Below are 20426 nucleotides of genomic sequence, written 5' to 3' on the forward strand. Positions count from 1 at the left end.
GCCTCTCTGCCATCCCACCCTGGGGGTCAGGCCACCTCTGCAACCATCTGGACAAAGCAAGGTGGTGTGGCCTGAGCCCAGGACTCTGATTCCAGTGGTCCTGGGTGGCGGTCCCCTCTGTGGTTTTAAAGCTCCCAGTGATCCTCATACGCAGCCAGGGATAGGCCCACAGGGTAGGGGCAGGCTTGAGAGTGCCTCCCGCCCTTTCACTCTGCCTCCTCCTATTTGGGGCAGGGGGTGGGGACGAGCCACACTCCAAGGCTTCGGGGACCTGAGTGCACGAGTGATGGGCACACAGCCCCGACCGAGCCCGTGTGCTCTGACTGGAAAAGCCTGGATGCTGGGAAGCAGGAGAAACTGATCCGGTACAGAGAAGAGTGGAGGCACAAGAGCTAACGAGACCTAGTGGGGGTAATGCTGTCACCACATCACCGAGCCCCTGCTGGACACGTGTAACTGTGGCTGCTCTTTAAACCTACCTCCATGGTAGGGAACGGTGTGGCCCATTTTGCAGATGAGGAAACTGAGGCTCAGAGAGGCCACATTAATTCATATGAAGTCACACAGCTGGCGAGCAGAGGCGCGGGTATTTGAACCCAGATGTGGCCAGGGTGGCCTGGGGGCAGCAGGGGGACAACCTTGCCTATGCTGGTGGAGTGTAATCGGGGTCCTGCCCCCATGTTGCAGGATTCCTTCCTGTTCTGTGCCCTCCCCGCACCCACCTCAGCGACTCCAAACCCAGTTGTCTGCAGGTTAGAAAACCCTCTGGCCTGATTCTGAGTTCCCACCAGGCTTGTGTGCTGGAACTCCAGTTTCTAAGCTTTAGGACAGCCTCGGAAAGGATGCCAGGGCTGAGCTGAGGATGGTGCTTTCTCTGGGCTCACCTCAGAAGGGCAGAGGAGCGTGCTGGCTACTCAAGAAATAGCACAGCCCTGCTGTCATGTCAGTCTCAGGCCCGGGGCCTCAGTGCTCACTTGCCGGGTCTATACAGCATCGATGCACCAGGAGATCTGGGTTTGAACCTCAGCTCTACCCCTTCCAGCTGGGTTACCTGGGGTGGATTACTTGGTCTCTCTGAGCCTCAGCTTCCATGATAGGGGGACAAGAACAGCACCTATTTCTTATGGTCGTTTTTAAGAACTAAACATACTGAATGTGAATAGGCTTAGCCCCCAAACAGCTCCATAAATGCCTATTTAAATCTGAATATGATGACAATTCATTAAAAAAGCTTTGGAAGACAAATCAGGAAATGAAAACATTTTTTTAAAAACAACCAAAAAACCAATTTATTTCTGTAAACTGTTTGAGTGCAGATGTTCGTCACCACCCCAGTACAGTACAGATTTCCTCCCCCAAATGAAACGAGCCAGGAATAAAAGAAAAATAATCGTATAAAATATGCTCATGAAAAAATCAAGCCAATCACATCTTTCTTTATATATATATATTAAAAAATCCTTGCATTTGTGGTGGAGAGCTTGGGATAAAACCACAGGCGTTCAGGTCCCCTTGAGTGCCAGGAGTTCCGCTCACAGCACAGCAGAGGTAACGGAGCAGGCTCTCCGGCCCCAGCCACCCTACTCCTTTGCAGAGGACCTTTCAGAAAATAAGAAATCAGTTCTCAGTTCTACTTAAATTCCCATTCTCCTCCCTGGGCCTCTGTCCCGAAAATCCTCGTTGCTTTGGGAGCCCCTGCAATGAATCTGAGATCCCCTCCCATCAACTTCTGGGATTCAGACCTTTGCTCCTCTCTCCATACTATCCTTCCATCCAAAGGGTGGGAACGGGCGACGCCATACCAGGTGGCAAAGCCATTGCCAGGCAAGTTTAAAGGCAAGTTTTCTCTCTTCTGAATTGGTCCAAGCCAGACCCAAACTTCTGACTGTCAAGCAATGCAGCCTCAGTTGGATGTGTAGCTTAGGCAGCTCTGATTGGGGTGGGGCCAAGGGACCCAGGAGCAAATTTCAGCAGGTCTGAGCCTGACCAAGGGATACATGTGTGAGCAGTCTGTTCTAACAAAAGTGGAACTGGACGGGCAAAGCTCGCGGCTCAGCGGTCTCAGTGGTAAATGGGAGGGCACAACCCAAAAACAAGGTGGTAGCCCTGGCCCCAGCTGCAGAGGCAGCCCAGGGTCCTGGTGGTCAGAGTAGACACGCCGCAGCAAGTGTGAGAGGCCAGGAAAAGGGGTGACTGCGGGGGGCACCTCAAACTTGATGACATATGTGACCTTGGCATCAAAACACATTTTTTTCTTTAGAACAAAAAAAGAGGGAAGAAAAGAAAAGAAAGACATTCCATGAGCTTCATGAGACAGAGCAGGTGGGTGAGGGGGCGGGGCAGGGGGCGGGGCTGCAGGCTGGGGTGGCGGCTGATGCTTCTCGTGGCTCCTCCTCTCCCTGGCGGGCGGGCGGCTGGTAGCTGAGGTCAGCCGGGCCGTCCCCCAGGGGCAGCGATGCCGTGGCGGGGGGCAGGGGGGCCGGGGCTACTCCGCCTGCGCATCATAGTCAGCTCCTCCCGCCTTCTTCAGCTCGTTCTTGATGAAATCTTCCTCCAGCTCCTTTCGGTCGCTGATCACAAACTCTTTAGCGAAATTCTGCCAAGAACAAATTAGAAGGGAAGGGACACCGTTAAGAAGGAAAAGGAGGAACCAAAATATTGCTCAGCCAACTCTGTAAATTTACCAAAAAGATCACCGAATTGCACCCTTAAAATGTATTGATGTCATGGAAGGTTAAGTTATACCTCAATAGGTTACAGAAGCTGTTACAAAAGCCAATAAGATACTCCATATTATTTTTGTTTTTAAGAGAAAACAAAGGCTTGCCCTGAGGTCACACGGCTCGAAGGTCCATCTGACTCCAAAGCTGACTCCAAAGCTGATATTCCTCAAAGCATCACCATTACCTTTGGGGTGATGCAGACGCCTTGGAACCAATAGAGGGTTTAGTTACACAGCACTGTGAATGCATTCAATGCCGCTGCACTGTACACTTTAAAATGGTTTTATGTTTTGTGACATTCCCCTTGATTTTTTAAAAAAGAATCACCATACCAATAAGAAGAATGACCAATCCAGGAAAACCTTGAGGCAAGTTTTAAAGTATGAAGATAAACCACCCTTCATGCCAAACTACTAAGAATACTAACAGGGAGTGGGGTGGGGGTGGGGGTTGATTAATATTTATCAAGCAGCTAACATGGGCCAGGCACAGCCTCACTCATTTTCTCATCTGATCCTCCCTCGGTTACTAAACAGATAAGGCCTATGGCATGGGCTGGACTTGCAAAGGTTGCAGAACTTTCCCAGAATGATCAAATGTCCTTGAAGCCCTTTCTCTTTCCATTCCATCTTTCTGTGTTGCTAAGTATATGTGTATGTGGTTAGGACAAATGACAGGCTACAAGATGGATGTAAGAATGAGAAAGGAAAACTGAGAATTAAAAGGTTTCTCAGTGTCAAGTCCCAATGGCATGGGGGCCAGGAGACAGCAGGCCAAGGAGGTGGAAGCCAATGACTTAAGATGCCTGTAGAAGGACGTGCAAAGTTCCCCTGCCTGGTGATATCTATATATGGCAATCTAAAGCAATAAGAACACCTAATGTTTGTGTAAGTTTGCCATTGGTAGATAAAGAAGAATTAAGTTTGATAAGGACTAACAAATCTGAAGTGAAACTGGATATGTAGCAGTGCAGTCAAACTTAAACCCACTAGTACATGGGAGATCAAATTATAACCAAATAAGAAGCAAAACAGAATAGCAGAAGCCAGTGAAAACTGATATAACAATAAATATGAATGAAAAAAATTATCTAAACAAAACAGATATATATCAAATTGGGTGAAAAAAAGTAATGCCAAATCTTATGCTATTATCAGAGTCATGGTTAAAACAAAAAAATTAGCGGAAAATGGTTCCAATTTATATTCAAGGATATATAAAAAGGCAACAGTATGAAAAGGTTTAAAGCAAATGAATCTAATAAGACAAAATAGGGTCATTATGTAACTTAATGACCCTTTTTAAAAAAATAAATTGTAGCTTTAATCGGTGGGGTCCATGGCACTGTACATCCCCTTTCAATCATATTTGCCTTCAATACGTCAATGTTATTTATAAACCTGCTAATTAGTTACCATCACTTCTATCTGTTCCTTACATTTAGATTCAACCTAAATGTAGAGATCCCCCATCTCTAGCTTTTGTGTACCTCTTGGTCTCCTATATTCTATAGTGTAACCTCTGGGATTACCTTTACCAGAATCATAATAGCAAAATCCTAAGAGTATAGGTTCCTTTGTGTCTGATTTATTTCACTCAGTTTTATGCCCCCAAGGTTCATCCACATCATATGCTTCAGGACCTCATTTCATATCACTGCTGCATAGCATTCCATTGTATGTAAATACCACATTTTGTTTATCTGCTCCTCTGTTGATGGGCACTTGGATTGTTTCTGTCTTTTGGCAATCATGAATAGTGCCGCTATAAACACTGGTGTGCAAATGTCTATTGGTGTCATCGCCCTCAGCTTTTCTGGGTATATACTGAGTACTGGTATGGTTGGGTCATAGGACAACTCGATATTTAATTTTCTGAGAAATTGCCAAACTGTATTCCACAGCAGCTGTACCATTATACATTCCCAACAACAGTGAATAAGTGTTCAAATTTATCCACATCCTCTCCAACTTCTGTAGTTTTCTATTTGTTTAATAGAAGATATTCTTTAGGTGTGAGGTGACATCTCGTTGTTGTCTTGATTTGCATTTATTTCCCATATAGCTAAGGAAGATGAGTGTCTCTTCATGCCCTTTTGAACCATTGGTATTCACTCTTTGGAAAGTGTCTATTCATATTCTCTGCCAATTGGGTTGTTCGCTCTTTTGCGGTTGAGCTGTATCATTTCTTTATGTATACAGGATATCAAGTCTTTATCCGATACATGGTTTCCAAATATTTTCTCCTATTGATTTGGCTGTCTCTTCACTTTTTTGACTAAGTCCTTTGAGGCACAAAAGCTTCTGATTTTGAGAAGTTCCCATTTATCTATTTTTTATTTCACTGCTTGTGCTTTAGGTATTAAGTTTAAGGAGCTACTTCCTATTACTGTATTGTGAAGATGTTTCCCTATATTCTCTTCTAGAAGTGTTATGGTACTGGCTCTTACATTTAGGTCTTTAATCCATTTCGAATTAATTTTTGTATAGGGAATAATAAGGTAGGGGTCCTCTTCCATTCTTTTGGCTATTGATATCCTATTATCCCATGCGCATTTACTGAAAAGACTATTCTGTCCCAGTTCAATGGATTCGGGGGCCTTATCAAAGATCCATTGTCCGTCGATTTGGTGGCCTGTCTCTGTACTCTTGATTTGATTCCATTGGTCAATACTTGTATCTTTGTGCCAGTACCATGCAGTTTTGACTACTGTGACTTTACAGTAAACTTTAAAATCAGGACGTGTTGGTCCTCCCACTTTGTTCTTTTTTTACGATATCTTTAGCTATTTGGAGTCTCTTTCCCTGACAAATAAATTTGATAACTAGCTTTACCAAGTCTTCAGAATAGGTTTTGGGATTTTGACTGGCATTGTATTAGAAACTTGATGACCTTTGAATCAGGTGAATATCCTTGTCCCTCTCGCCACAGTGAAAAACAGAACTCAAGATTATTTTGCCCACAGAGGACATGTCCTTAATACCAGTGCCAAAGGAGGCCTTAAAAGACAAGTAGCCCAACAATCCAAGTTTTACCAAAGAAAAAAGGACTACAGATCAACTGTCCCAACATTAAACCTGCCTGCAGTTCAAAGTCCTGTATTATTTTAACATTCCATTTTCAGTTTATCCTAAGGGATGTACCAGAGAATTGGATTGTGCAAAATTAAAAGCCGTACCTCATTCTCTACCAAAAAAAAAAACTTTCTTTCCCTCTTCTAATAACTGAGAAATGTGTTTTAAACATTTCTCAGACTCTGATATCTACGGCCCTGCTCCAGGACCCGTTCGAAAAGACTAAAACGGCCTCTCTGCCAGAGCCCTCAGCTCCACCTCCAGGGCTGGTGGGACGATCCCTGCTGGGTCCTTCACCTTCAGCCTGGCTGACAGCTGATGCATTGGGCTCTGGTCCCCTCTCTGCCCTGTAACCAGGAGCAAAACCTGGAACTCATCGTGCCAATACTGCTCCTAAGCTGAGCCAAGAGGAAGCATCATTTACGGAGGATGCGAAGGGAGGTGCTTCCTCCTGGGTCTTACAATCTCAACAGCATCACAGATGGCAGGAGCTGGAAGGTCCTTAGAGGACATCTTCTCTTACCCCACAATTCACAGAAGGGGAAACTGAGGCTTGGTGAGTGACACCCCCAAGTGGCTGGCCATATGGGAGAGGAGGCCCAGCTCCTTACGCCCTCTCTCCCTGACCCACTGCTCCCTATCCTTGCACCTGAGTTGGCCCCTTCTCCTCCCCACACACAGTCTCCCCTTTCATATGTGCCCTACGATCCTCCCGGCACCTTCCAAACAAGGTGTCTTCAGCCCCATCCAGCCACCCCTGCGGTGAGCTCCTGCTGTCATCTCATGACATACCGGCCACGGACGGGTTCTTTCCCAGGATGCCCTATGGACAGGTGGGTAAAACGATGTGCTGGCGAGTGCTGGTAATGCTGTGGACAGCCTCAAACCAGGCCCAGCTGTCGTGCCCATTTCTCACCAGCCTCTGCCCCCGCCACCCCCCCCAGGTCTCCAGGGACAGAACCAGGGAGGTGAGAGGCTGGTAGCTGCGTGGGAACCGGTCCTCAGCAGCGTCCCACAGGCTCCCCTGCCGCTGGGATGCTCGCACACCTGCAGGGGTTGCGGGGGTGAGCGACACCTGCCACGCAGGGTGTGAGCTCCAAAAATAGTCCCCAAGTGCCTGACTCAGGAGCCCACCTAAAACCAACTCACAATGAGCCTTGTTCCTTCAGCAGTTCTTGGATGGGGTCCTTAGACTTCACAAGAGACGCCAGGGCCATTGGGGGGTGGGCTTCATGTATGCTTTAAAAAGAGGAAGGCTGAGGACCGGAAGGTCTGTGTGGGTAGGCGGACCAGGGGGTGGGAAGCAGCCTGGAGGAGGAGGCTGGGGTCTGAACTGCGCTGGCCGCTACTGACCCCCACACAGAACATATCTAAGCAAAGCACAACCACCTCCTGCCCTGCTCCCACCTCCTCCCAAACAGCCACTGTCCCCAGCACCCTGCACATGCCCACCCGGCACACACGTGGCACAGGGGCAGGACACACCAGGGGCTAGGACTCACGGAGGTGACCCCTTCTGCAGAAGGGCTTTTAAGGGTCTAGAGCAGCATGACTGGACAGAAACAGAGTGACGGCACAGAGGCGGGCTTAAGCTTCTGGTAGCCGTGATGAAAAAAAGGTCCAAAGAAACAGGTGACATTCACTTTAATAGTATTTTATCTAACCCAGTGCATCCCACGTATTATCATTTCGCCACGTCATCAATATGAAGACGACTAATGAGCTAGTCTGCCATCTTTTCCTCATACCAGGTCTTCAAGATCAGGTGTCTTGCCTACTGATGTCACTTCTTGATTCACACTGGCCACATCTCAAGGGCTCAGCAGCCGCACGTGGCTGGTGGCAGGTACAGACAAAACATGAACGAGGCCGAACGAAGGACGTGATGGGTCAAGGGGAATCACTACTCATCCAGCCCTGGGGCTGTCAGAGCTGGGGGCGGGTTGTGACAAGAAGGGGACCCATTCAGGGGTGGGGGGAAGTTCCCCAGTCTTGGTCTGGGTGGTAGTTACGAACAGTGTATAAGAAAATTCAAAATATACAAACATTCATCGAGCTATATGCTTGAGATTATGTATTTTCCTCTGTGTAAATTACAGCTGGGTTAACAAACAAATGAAATGAAAAAGAAAAAAAAAGAGCTGAAAGAAAGGAGCCTTTGAAAGGCTGTTACACGCCCTCCTTTGATGGGGAAAGGGCGAGGGCGGTCATTCTCCACAGGGTGCAGAGCGCTGCTGTAAGTCCTGTCCTCCTGTCCCCACCTGTGCCAGCCTTGGGAGCCTCTGTCCTTCCCTGCCTGCCCCTGCCACAGTCGTCGGGTCTGTCGCCCCCCAGCCTGCACAGTCGGGTCTGTCGCCCCCCAGCCTGCACAGTCGGGTCTGTCGCCCCCCAGGCTGCCCAGCCACGTGTCCACACTTCAAAGCAAAATGAGCCAGTGTGGCCTGTTCTGGCCTGGCGCACTTCACCTGCGGCTCTGGAGACAATGCCTCTGTCTTGCTAGTGGGACACCGTGTCCCTCTCTGATAACTTCCAAATGGGAGACCTTCCCCCTTTGGCCGAGGCAGGACTTCATAGGCTCGGCCAGCTCCCTCCGACTCGCGTGGCTTATGCCACCACCCAGACGGTCTGGATAGAGGAAACAGCCCCTCTAATTTGAGGCCAAATTTATTCCTATGACTTTTCTCAAGCGAATATAGGCTCATACCTCAAAGATACAAAATAGGCGTTGGTCTACTCTCCCGACATAAGCATTTCTGGCTCCCCACCAGGGCGAGGAGCCAGGGCTCTGCAAGTTGGTGAGCCTCTATTTACAAAGCTGACTTAGAGAAGGACATAAATATTTCCTACCCTGGGCTTAAACCACTCCTTTAATTTGTAAATGGCTCCCAACTGCCTGGGTTTAAAGCCCAGTTTCAGCTCTAAAGTGGACTGTGAGTGGGGTTGGGCCAAAAATAAATATGAGCAGTGGTCTATATGCAGCAGATTGCCAGAAACTTAGCCTCCCTGACCCTCAGTCTCCTCATCTGCAAATGGGGACAATAACAGTATCTCATCCAGCACAGAGTGAGAGCTCAATGAGTATAAGCTATTATTTGAAATGATCTCAGTTTCCTCTTCATTCAAGATGGTCAGGGGACTTTGAGATATACAAAAATTCTCTGAAATACTCAGAGTGAAAGCACCACCCCCTTCCCAACCACAGCCAATCCTGTCCTAGCTCTTGGCAATGCAAGGGTGAGGAGATGCCAGTGACACTGCTTCAGTTATTCAGAGGAATTCCTGGGAAGTTATTGCATTAGAAAATAAAAATTGGGATAGAGAAGTTGCTGTGGGGGACAGATAGGAGAGTTAAAGCAATTTTTGTCTAATAAATGTGGACACTTTGGGGGGCTCTAGAAGTAAGAATTCTTGTAGTTAAGGGAACAGAAAAAGAGAAGCAAGCAGTTTTAGAAAGCCCTGAAGGTGGTATTCAATGGCTCTGGGACCTGTCCTCTGCCTCTGTGAAAGAAGAGGGCTGGACCAAAAGGGCTCCTCATTCCTCTTCCCAGCAGCCATCCGGAGATGCGCAACTGAGCCTCAAAGACATGGAGGACAAACTCCACCTTGATCACCTGAAATCGGGGGCACAGCAGGGAGAACTGGCACTGAGAGTCAACTCTGGGATCAGAGTTTGGCTTTCAAAAGTGAAACTGTGTGCCAGCTGCAAGCCCCTCCCAAACCCTCAGGCAGGACCTCTCCTCTCAAGGTGCACGCTGGCCAAAACAATGTGACTTGTCCCCAGGTGGGCAAGACCAACTAGAAACTAGAAACCCAGGACCACTGACAAAAAGCAACCAGACCCCAGCATCCTGCTGGAAGAGAGGGCAACCTCCAGCTCACGGGGACCAGATGAAAACAGACAGCCTTCCAGCCTGCTGGTGGTCAGCTGCCGACCCCTTCTGGGACCCCCACACTTCCCCTCCTTCCATGATTCTAAGTGCTTAAAAGATCACTTTTTTTTTTTAAACCCTGCCAGCAAGGTGTAATTTACACAAAAAGCCCAGGTTCTTGTAACAGGCATGAGTCATCATAGCCACAGGGAAAAAAACAAACAGATCAAAATGGCCTACTTTAGCATTTGACAGATTCAGGAACGTGTATCACCATCACTGTTACAGATGACCCAGGGGAAAACAAAGGGCAGGACCAGGTTTCAGGTGGGCACAGCTAATGGTCTAACATAGGTGAATGGCAAGAAAGCATGGCATCCTGAAGCCCACCATGGGTAGGCTGGGGGTCAATACAAATACAGGCAGTGCCCAAATGCCTGGAATCCTGATCCCGCAGAGACGTCTGCCTCTTTAGCTGTCCCGACCACAAACCATTTGCAGAGGCCCCAGCTCCATCCACCTTGCCTGATTTCTAACCTCTGCTTCATTTTGATCAGGGGTGGCAAGAATGTGGCTAATATTACCCTACCCTCTCCTCCTGTACCCATGGCAAACATCAAATCAATTCTGGTCAATTTTCCCATTGTGTCCAGACCCAACCTCAGAATCCTTCTTAACCCAGAATAGCCACTACCTATGGATCACATGACACGTTAGAGTAAATCCAGGCTTAGGTCTTCAATTTCTACCCAGTCAAAATTGTGCCTAGCACTCCTTAATCCTCAGTTACATCCACTTCTGAGCATTTTTTTTCCAAAGAAATAATTCAACGCAATTTTTAAAATGAAAACTCATATAACTCAAAGATGTTCATTGTCAGTGGATATCCAGGTTGTTTCCATTTTTTCAACAGGTTAAATAAATAAGTTTCTTACTTAATCCTCACAACAACTCCTCATGATCCTAAACTCTCAGATAAGGAAACTGAGGCTCAGGGGCTGAAGGAGCCAGCAGGTCACATGCGTTGCGAGTGATACATTTGGGAGTCAAACCTACATTTTTTTTTTACCACAATATTGAGATATATTATATATTCACATGCCATATAATCATCCAAATTGTATGATGGTTCACAATATCATCATATAGCTGTGCATTTATCACAATAAATTTTTGAACATTTCCATTACAACAAAAATAAGAATAAAAGTAAAAATAAAAATAGAACATCCCATCCCCCTGTCCCCCCACCGATATTTATTTTTTTTTTGTCTCTTTCTTTTCTTACTCATCTGTTCATACACTGGGTAAAGGAAGTATCAGTCATAAGGTTTTCACAATGAAAAGGTCACACCTTAAAAGCTCTGTAGTTATTCAATCATCTTCAAGAATCATGGCTACTGGATTACAGTTCAACAGTTTCAGGAATTCCCCTCTAGCCACTCCAATACACCGAAAACTGAAAAGACATACCTATCTACTGCATAATAACCTCCAGAATGACCTCTTGGCTTTGTTTGAAATCTCTCAGCCACTGAAACTTTATTTTCTTGCATTTCTCTTCCCTTTTCTGGTGAAGAAGGCTTTCTCACTCCCATGATGCCAGGTCCCTGCTCATCCCAGGGAGTCTTGTCCCACGTTGCCTGGAAGATTATACCTGTGAGAATCACGTCCCACGTAGAGCAGGGAATTCACCTGCCGAGTTGGCTTAGAGAGGCCACATCTGAGCAACAAAAGAGGGTTCTCTGGGGGTGACTCTGAGGCCTAATCCTAACAGGCTTAGCTTCTCCTTTGCAAGAATATGTCAAACCTACATTTAACTCCACACCCAGGACCTCTGGCAGGAAAACGAACACATGCACGAGCACACGATGGGTATGGTACCACATTCACTCAACAAAACAGTGTCCAGCCTTTAAACTTATGAAACTGAAATTATCTATGGAATGTTAAGTGAAAGGACACGAACCATGTGTCTGCCATGACTAAAGCTTTGTAAAAGTGAGCACCCATGGTGGTGCAACGGCAGCTCAGCGGTAGAATTCTTGCCTGCCATGTGGGAGACCTGGGTTAGATTCTCAGGGCCTGCACATGCTAAAAAAAAAAGTATGCGCCCATGTGGCAAGGGCTCCAAGGGAACCAGTAGAAGTGTCCTACAGGCTAGGGGTCTGCAGCTGTCCATTACCTAGCTCCTTACCTTTGTCTGAACGATTTATTAAAACTACAATGCCCTGAGATAAAGCCGCCATGGAGGGGAGCACAGAGGGCAGGAGGCTCGTTTTGGAAAGGAATCTCAAAAGATGGAGGCAGCGGCTGGAGCGAGGCAGCCACCAACCAAGGGACTCTGAGGATGGCCAGCAAACCCAGAAGCTGGAGGAGGCAGGCAGGATTTTCCCTGGAGCTTCCGAGGGAGCGCAGCCCTGCCCAGACCTGGACTTCGGACTTCGGACTTCTAGCCTCTGAGCTGGGAGATTATAAGCATCTGCTGCTTTAAGCCTCAGTCTGTGCTCATTTGTTACAGCAGCCCCAGCAAACTCATGTACACGCCAGACCCTGCCGGGGTTTCGTGGTGGGCAGCCAGGCTGTGGCCCTCTCGCCACAACTCTGCTTTTTCAAGTGGCTTCCCCTGCATCTGCAGCCGGGTCACCCCGCCTTCATTTCTCGGGGAGCAGGAGACAAAGCTGGCCCCATCAAATCCCAGATTAAAAGCTTTCCAGAGTTCCGTCCTGCTCTCACGATGAGGCCCTACCTTTAAAGAGGACTTCGAGCTCCCTTCAGGGGCCTCGACACTCAGCTTGGCTTGAGGACTTAACCTCTCCCAACCTGGGTCTCCTCACCTGAAGATGGAGGTGCCCACAGCCCCCCACCTGGCAGGGAAACAAACCTGGCACTCACATGTGATGCCCGGCTGCCATTGCTCCTGGGCTGCTTGTGTTTAAAACATATTTTTTTCTGTCTTCTTTTTATTTCTTTTTCTGAATAGATGCAAATGTTCCAAGAAATTATCATGATGATGAATATGCAACTATGTGATAATATTGTGAATTACTGATTATATATGTAGAACGGAATGATCAAAAGTTAGAATGTTTGCATTTGTTTGGTATTTTTAAAAAAATTTTTTTAAAATATATGGCATGAGCCACAAAAAGCCCCATTTCCTGAGCCCAGCCCAGGTAAATGTATCAGCACAAAACAGCCCTTCTGGTTTTGAGAAGAACAAAGGGACTTTCCAGGAACCAGTGGCTTGAAGAAATGTTAACCACCACCCCACCCTACCCTCACAAAACCAAATCACTCTGGAGAGAAATGAAGAGTCTCTGATGGTCCCCAGAGGACCAGGTGGCCCCAAAGGATCTGCAGCAGAAGAGGTGCAGGTTCTCCCAGTGGACCCAACTGGCTCTCATTTGTTTTCCACTGAAATGAAAGCAGAGTCTGGAAATTGCAATCATCCCTGAATCCCTCTCTGAGCATAAATGACTTCCACAATTTAATTCAATCCAAAGAACTGCTATTAAACATTTACTAGCTTTTGCCATAGAAATATACAATCTAGAGTCCATGTGAACAGATTCATTTCCTTTTTTTTTTGAGTATTTTTATGTGCCCTGCACCTTTCTAGGTTTGAGGAGGGCTCTGCAGTAAAGCAGCCATGGGCCCTGCCCTCAAGATGATGACCTTCCAGTTAGGCCCCCAATTAATTCATGGAATCAGGACCACAGTAGAAATAAAGATAAGTGAGCAATTAATTTTGACATGGGCTGGGAGGAGAGTGGGATAAAAAACAAAGGTTTTAAAGGCTGAATAGGAGTGCACCAGGACCAAAATAAAGAAACCCTTTTCACATTCTGTTGCTTTTCTTTAATCCTTCCAACAGCCCTATGAATATTCACTACCACATTTTCACAAGTGAGAACACAGAGATTTAAAAGAAAAGTTACCAAGGTCCTAAAGCTAAAGAGTTGATGGAGCGGGAATATCAACTTGAGTCTCATTCCCCCTAAACCCATGCTCTTTCCCATTTGACCCAGCAACATTTTTTGGATTATGTGCTAAACCACAGTGTTTTGTTTCTAGTTTTTTGTTTTGTTTTGTTTTGTTTTGTTTAAGTTCCGTCTTAAAGGAAGACTGGGAATCAATAGGCTTAAAAATAAGTATAAAAGGCAGTTAAAGTCACTGAAAAAAGAGATCAGGCCTCAATTAGAGACAAAAATGAAGCCAGTCTGGCTGGGACTAAGACAACTCAGAACGCAGGGTAAAAAGATGACAGTGTGTGCATGTACACTAGACGTTCACCTACTTACCGTATGAGACCAAAGGCAGAGGTTTTCTGAAACACATGATCTAAGTCAACCTGTCTGGGTAGTTCATTCAAACAATTCAAATTCCTGGAGTTCAGAATGGGAATGAGGCCTTGTAATTCTGGGTAGTTTAATATAATGCCAGGATACATCTCAGACTATGGTGGGCTGATAATTAAAAAGTATTGGTACAGTCCCCTGAGGGCCTGAAGGAAAAAAAAAAAAGGAACTATAAAACTTCCCCATTTGGGAAATTCTGGGTATCCTCTCAAACACTGGGGTCTCCCAAGAAAATAAGCTAAGCCCTTGGTTTTTGAGGCTTGTCCTTATGAAACCTATTTCTGTAGTGGAGCAGCCAGCTGAAGAAGGAGTAAAAAGTCTCTTCTTCCTTAAAAGTCTTCAACTGCGGACTGTCTCGTTGGTGGGAGACATGCCTTAGTCGATCACAGATGTAATCGGCCACAGCTGCAATCAACTGACCGATGATTTAATACATCAACCTTCCAGTTTATCAACCAACCATGGAATATTCTTGCAGCAAAAGTCAGGCCAGTGCTTGCCTGACCTGACAACTGGGCATCATCACTTCTCTGGAGTTTGTCCAGACCCTTCACTGGAGCTGCCAGCTTCACAGCCTGCCCTACAGATCTCAGACTCCTCCATTCCCATGGTTGCATGAGACACCTTTATAAATCTCATATTTACAGACCTCTCCTGGTGGTTCTGTTTCTCTAGAGAACCCCGACTAATACAAACTTTACAAAAGTTTCATGCACTAGTTTGCTTTCCTGGAATATATAATTTCCAGAGAATTCCTTGGCCGGATAAATCCTGAAAACCAGAGGGGCCAGCCTCTCCAGATTATCAACTAATAATATCCCCCTACCCTTTATTGTTGACACTGTTTAACATGAAAAAGTCAGAATGGGCATTGCCTAAAGATCTGAGAGAACTATCAAAGAAGAAGGAGGAGTTCTAACAGAGAAAATAGGAGTTAACACATGAGCATGACTGCTGGATCACTACACTGACATTTCTTCTAGCCTCCAGTATTTTGGAGCAGCTAGAAGGAAAAATCTGAAATAGTGTAATAGTAACCCATAACAAACTCTGAAATCTGTCTGTAACTATTTGTTGAAGTGTACTTTGAAAATTATTGCTTTTTCTTTCTTTTCTTTGTATATATGCTATATTTCACAATAAAAAATGCTTAAAAAAATGTTATAAAGAGTTGTTTCCTGCACGATTTCTCAGAGACTTTAGTGTACTGAATGCAACACAAGCCCACAAAAATAGAGTTTCCAAATGCTTATGGTTTTAGAACACTTTTCTGGGTGCTGATGGGCTTGGGAAATGTACAGTGCAGCTAAGTGACCGAATTTGGGGCTCTGGGACCTTGGACACGTTGCAACACCACCCTGTAGCCCAGTTTCCTCATCTCTAAAAAAGGGAAAACTACGGACCTGGCCTTGGTGCAAAGACTCAATGATTTACTACACAAATACTCTTTTCAAATGTGCCATGTGTGGCCTGGTACACTGTAGGCACCATACACGGCTATTGTTAGAAACAGATTACTAACTCAGGTCACAAAAGATGCCATTGGGGACATCTGGTCTGGGGTGTCCCACAGTTTAATTCGACCCTATTCCTGGGGGTTAGGAGCTATCAGAATAGCTGTTATTTCCCTGGCATCAGCGAAATGTTCATGTGTGACCTTCCTGCCTCCGTATCTCCTTGGAGAAAACACACCACTGCCCCCTTTTCCCAGTGCTGAGAAGTCAGATGTCCCTTCTGGCTCAGTGAACATTTATTTTATGTTAGGAAAAGATAAATGAGAGGGTCATGTGACTCGAGCCATTTTGCAAGACAAGCACGATGCATTATTGAGCGTGTCCGGCAGTCAATCATTATCGAGCTGGGCCCGTCTCTCGGGGCTGGCTGCACGCTCTGTCCTGGGCCCCAGCAGACACCTTTGTGCTGTACACTGCTGGCTGTGCAGGGTGGCCGTGCCTGCTGTCCATCTGGCAAAGGGCCCTGACTCACATCCGAGCGTCCCAATGGCCCAGCCCTGGCTGGCAGCAGCTTTGCTGGGGTTTGCTTTGTTTCCCCCCAGCTGCAGCCACGTGTCAGCTTCCCAGCCTGGCTCTGAACGCAGACTCAGCAGACCCAGGATCATCTTCCAATGTAACTCCTCCAGGTTTGGGGCAAGCCTTGTCAATGCCCTCAGCCTCAGTTTCCCCATATGCAGGTGCAGGAATGCACAAGGCAGAAGGCAGAAGGCCTGCAGGGAGTAAGTCCTTTCTGGCCAGGGTGGGTGAGGCCAGAGCTCCCTGGGTCACTGGCAGCTATGACTGGCCCAAGCCAATTAGGAAATTGGCTAATATCCTAATTCCTGCCCTGGGCCCTAAGGAACAAGGTAGGCTCTCTCATCTCCTAAGGAAACAATCCACAGCACAGAAATGTCTTATGCCCAACTCGTGCACTGTGGTGTTGTCTAAAAGGGAAAGCTGGAAATGATAAGAGCTCATCCTTACTGGGCCTTTTCCTGTCCCAGGCATCTTCCCTACATTTATTCATTTAATCCCCACAACAACCCTAAGAGGCAGACAACACACTTGCCCCATTTTAGATACGGGGAGACTGAGACACAGGGAGGGCACGCAGCTCGGACAAGGCTACACTGGGAGTGGTGGTGCTGGAATCTGAGCCCGCGCCCTGTGGCCCAAGTCTACAACCCTTGGCAGGGGGCTGCCCCGCCTGCTCTCTGTCCACTGAAGGGCCTTTAGAGGTGGAAATAACGCCACACCCAAATGATGAGGCTTTGACAAGCATGAGGAAACCGCAGACTATGTCCCAACTAAAAGCAAGTCAACTCCTCCAACTCCTCACATGACAGGTGGGGAAACCAAGGCCCAGGGAGGGAGAGAGACCTGCCCACAGTCAGGTGAGTTAGTACAAGCTGTGATTAAGAAAAGACTCATCTCTCCCAATTCCAGCATCTCTGGGAGAATAACCATGCAATTAATTTATGTTCTCCATGTAAAACATGAGGACGTGGTTATATCGTATTTATTAACTATGAAAGCAAAGGGTTCATTAATACCCTTAAAGCTAAAAATCAGTCTACTTATCCTTCACATGGAAGTAGCTGCAGAAGGCACAGGAGCAAGAAACGTTTACAGGGTCTCAGTTCAAGCCCTAGGTGTTCTTAAGAGACAATTAGCTCAGATAAATCCTGTAACCCAGAGGGACCAGCCTTGCCAGGATTATCAATTTTAATTATAATCTCCTACCCTTCAGTGTGGACACCTTTCTCAACGTGAACAAGTCAGGATAGGCATTGCCCAAAGATCCCTACAGATTGGGAGAAAGATTAAAGGAGAAAGAGGAGGTATAACAGAGACAACGGGACTTAGCAAACGAGTATGGCTGCTGCATCACTATATGAATGTTTCTTCTGGCCTCCAGTATTTTGGAGCAGCTAGAAGGGAAAATCTGAGATGATGGAATGGTAGCCCATGACAAACTCTGGGATCTGTCCTGTAACTACTTGTTGAAATATGCTTTGAAAAGTCTTGCTTTTTTCTTTCTTTGCTTTGTATGTATGTTATATTTTACAATAAAAGCATGTTAAAAAAAAATTACAAAAATAAAAGGCAGCTGGAGAAAGTGATCCACTGCCCAGGACATGAAAATCGCAGCCAGGCCCACCTGGAGGGTCCCTCAAGGACACGGTCCGAGTGCCACTGTGAAGAAAGAAACGGGTGCATGGGCCAGGCAGAGTGTGGCTTTAGAGGCTGGACAGGGAGGGACCCCCATCAGGCAAGTGCGGGACCCTCTGCAGCCCAAGTGCCTGCATTTACAACTGCTATATAAATGTCGGCTCTTGTATAGCTTTGAATGATTAACATTTGAAAATGCAGAGGTCAAAAATGCAAACGTTAGCGGTCAGCATATTATAGTGCGCCAGCAGTGAGATGGGGATGGGAGCAGGTGGCTGTGCCTGCCAAAAAGAGGAGAGGGCCCAGGGACCCAGGGAGGGAGGGACACAAGGACGGAGGCAGTGGTAGGAGGGAGGCGGCCACAAGCCAGGAGACTCTTGGAGCCACCAGGAGCTGAAGCAGCCAGGAAGGAGCTCCCCATACCCCCACAGCCACCAGAGGGAGCAGGGCCCTGCCCCACCCTGGTTTAGCCTCCAGAACTGGGAGACAAAACATTTCTGTTGTTTTAAGCTGCTCAGTCATGGGGATTTGCTGTAGGCATCCCAGGAAACTAAGACTTATTTAAGATTGGAAAGAGCATGACCACGGGACACCCCTGCAAGCATCCCTCCCACCGGTCCCCTCCCTCCTGGCCGCACCTGGGCCGGCCAACGGGGACACAGTGGCTAAGCTGGGGGGCAGCGGACCTGTGAACGCGGAACATGCTTTCTTTGGCATTTTCCATTCCGCTGTCACACGGGAGAGCCCCGAAAGCTGGTTAACCATTAAAATCCAAGCTGGCCTGGAGAAACAGAGACCGGAGGGTTAGGGAGGGGTGTCAGTGCTAGCCAGGGGCAGGCAGCAGTGTTGATTGGAAACACTAAGATTTTAAATAAATTACATTTACTGAGCATTTGCTAGGAATCAGGCATAGTGCTAGCCTTTTTAGAAGGCAATCTGACAACCCACACCTTTTCTAAATAATATCACGCCTACTAACTCCAGAACCACCCCCTCCCGAGAATGTACTCTAAAGAAGTAATTCAAAGACAGAAAGGAACTGCATGTATTCAAATATTGGTTGGAACATTATTTATAAAAGTAAAAACTGGAAGCCACCCAAAAGACCGACGACAGGGGAACATTTAGTACATTCTAGTACACTTGTGAAGGGGGACGCCCTGCCACCAGAAAAACGTAAATTACAAGGCAGGCACATGATTTATAAAAGTATTAACCTAAAAAGAAATGCAGGCGAGGGGTGCGGTTTGCAGGCAGTGACTGCACAAAGCACCAAGGCTGAGCGAGCTTACCCAGAGAGGAGCTGACGAGGTTGGTCAAAACACGGGCCCTGAGAGCTGGGTGTCAAGAGTTTTCCTTTCCTTTTATCACTTTTTAAAATTAATTTTTAAAAATTACGGTAACATATATAAAACATAAAATTTGACATTTTAACCATTTTTAACTACACAATTCAGTGACATTAATTACATTTACGATCTTGTGCCACCACCTCCTCCACCGGGAACTCTGCACCCACTAAATAAAAACTTTCCATTCCACCTTACCCACCCCACCCCCTGCCCCCGATAACCTCTCATCTACTCTCCATCTCTATGAATTTGCCTATCCTAGATATTTCATAGATAAGTGGAATCAGACACGATTTGTCCTTTTGTGTCTGGCTCATTTCACGCAGCAGAACGCTTGCAAAGTTTCTCTATTCCTTTTCATGGCTGAATAACAGTCCATCATTCAGGCAGACCACACTTCGTTTAGCCATCCCATTTTAAACACTTGGGTTGTTTAAAATAAATTTTTGGTTTGTGATAATTTTCAATTTACAGAAAAGTTAGAGAAGATAGCATCGCAAGCCTCCAGGTCCCCACACCCGGCTTTCTCAATGGTTAATACTTGATGCCACTGTGGGACAATTGTTCAAATGGGGAGCCCAACACTGGTTGGTGCCTGACAACTCAACTCCAGACTTTGTTCCAGGATCCAGTCCAGAGCACCATGCTGCATTCAGCCTATTAATTTTAATCCCTTATTTTATAGTGAACCATTCATACTGCTTTGTGGGGGTGAGGGGAGGCAATGGTGCCCTGCCCTCTGTGACAGGCTCTCGAAGGGAGGTGTAAAACAGTCTTTTTTGTCACCTGAACCAGGTTAAATACACCGAAAGAGGTCGGGACTCCTTGGTTTATGGGTTTTGAAAAACCCTTTTGGCCAAATGGAGAACTATTGGGTAAAGTGTTGATCTTTCTGGAATTCAAATTTTCTTTGCTCAACAAGACCCCATACACTAGCCCCAAGTGGACAACCTTGGAAGTTTCCATCAGTGTTGATTTTTTTTCACAGCCAGAAGGGAAAAGAGTTTATAACATATGACTCTTCAAAGTAGAACCATTCCAAGGATTCACCAAGGCCTGCCTTCCCCTTCTCCATTCAGTCTAGGAAGGACTCATTTGGGTACATCAGCCATGTACAGCACCCAACCAGTCTTGGCATCTGCACTGCACTGCAACAGCCTGTCATTCTATAGCCACCAAAATAACAACGAAAGCCCTGCTATCCCACAGATGTGTTGTAGTTGACATTTATTCATTCAGCAAACAGTACCGAGCACCTACCGGGTGCCAAGTGCCGCCCAGAAGATGCACACACGGATTCTCCCATGGGATCCGCATGGCCACCACTGGGAGTCGTCCATGAAGTGCCCAGGTGGTGGCCACTGTTTGGTCCCCCCAGCCCC

General features: G+C 46.7%; 1 protein-coding gene across 1 annotated transcript in view; it reads right to left on the reverse strand.

The window, feature by feature from the left end:
- Positions 1–1244: 1244 nt before the first annotated feature.
- COTL1 (coactosin like F-actin binding protein 1) overlaps positions 1245–20426 on the reverse strand; it is a 47598-nt gene continuing 28416 nt past the window's right edge. The window contains exon 4 of the mRNA XM_077133206.1: positions 1245–2596. Coding sequence (XP_076989321.1) covers positions 2486–2596 — 111 coding nt within the window. The 3' untranslated portion in view covers positions 1245–2485. The remainder of the gene's footprint in view (positions 2597–20426) is intronic.

This window comes from Tamandua tetradactyla, chromosome 16 (genome assembly GCF_023851605.1).
Source record: "Tamandua tetradactyla isolate mTamTet1 chromosome 16, mTamTet1.pri, whole genome shotgun sequence".
Taxonomy (NCBI): domain Eukaryota; kingdom Metazoa; phylum Chordata; class Mammalia; order Pilosa; family Myrmecophagidae; genus Tamandua; species Tamandua tetradactyla.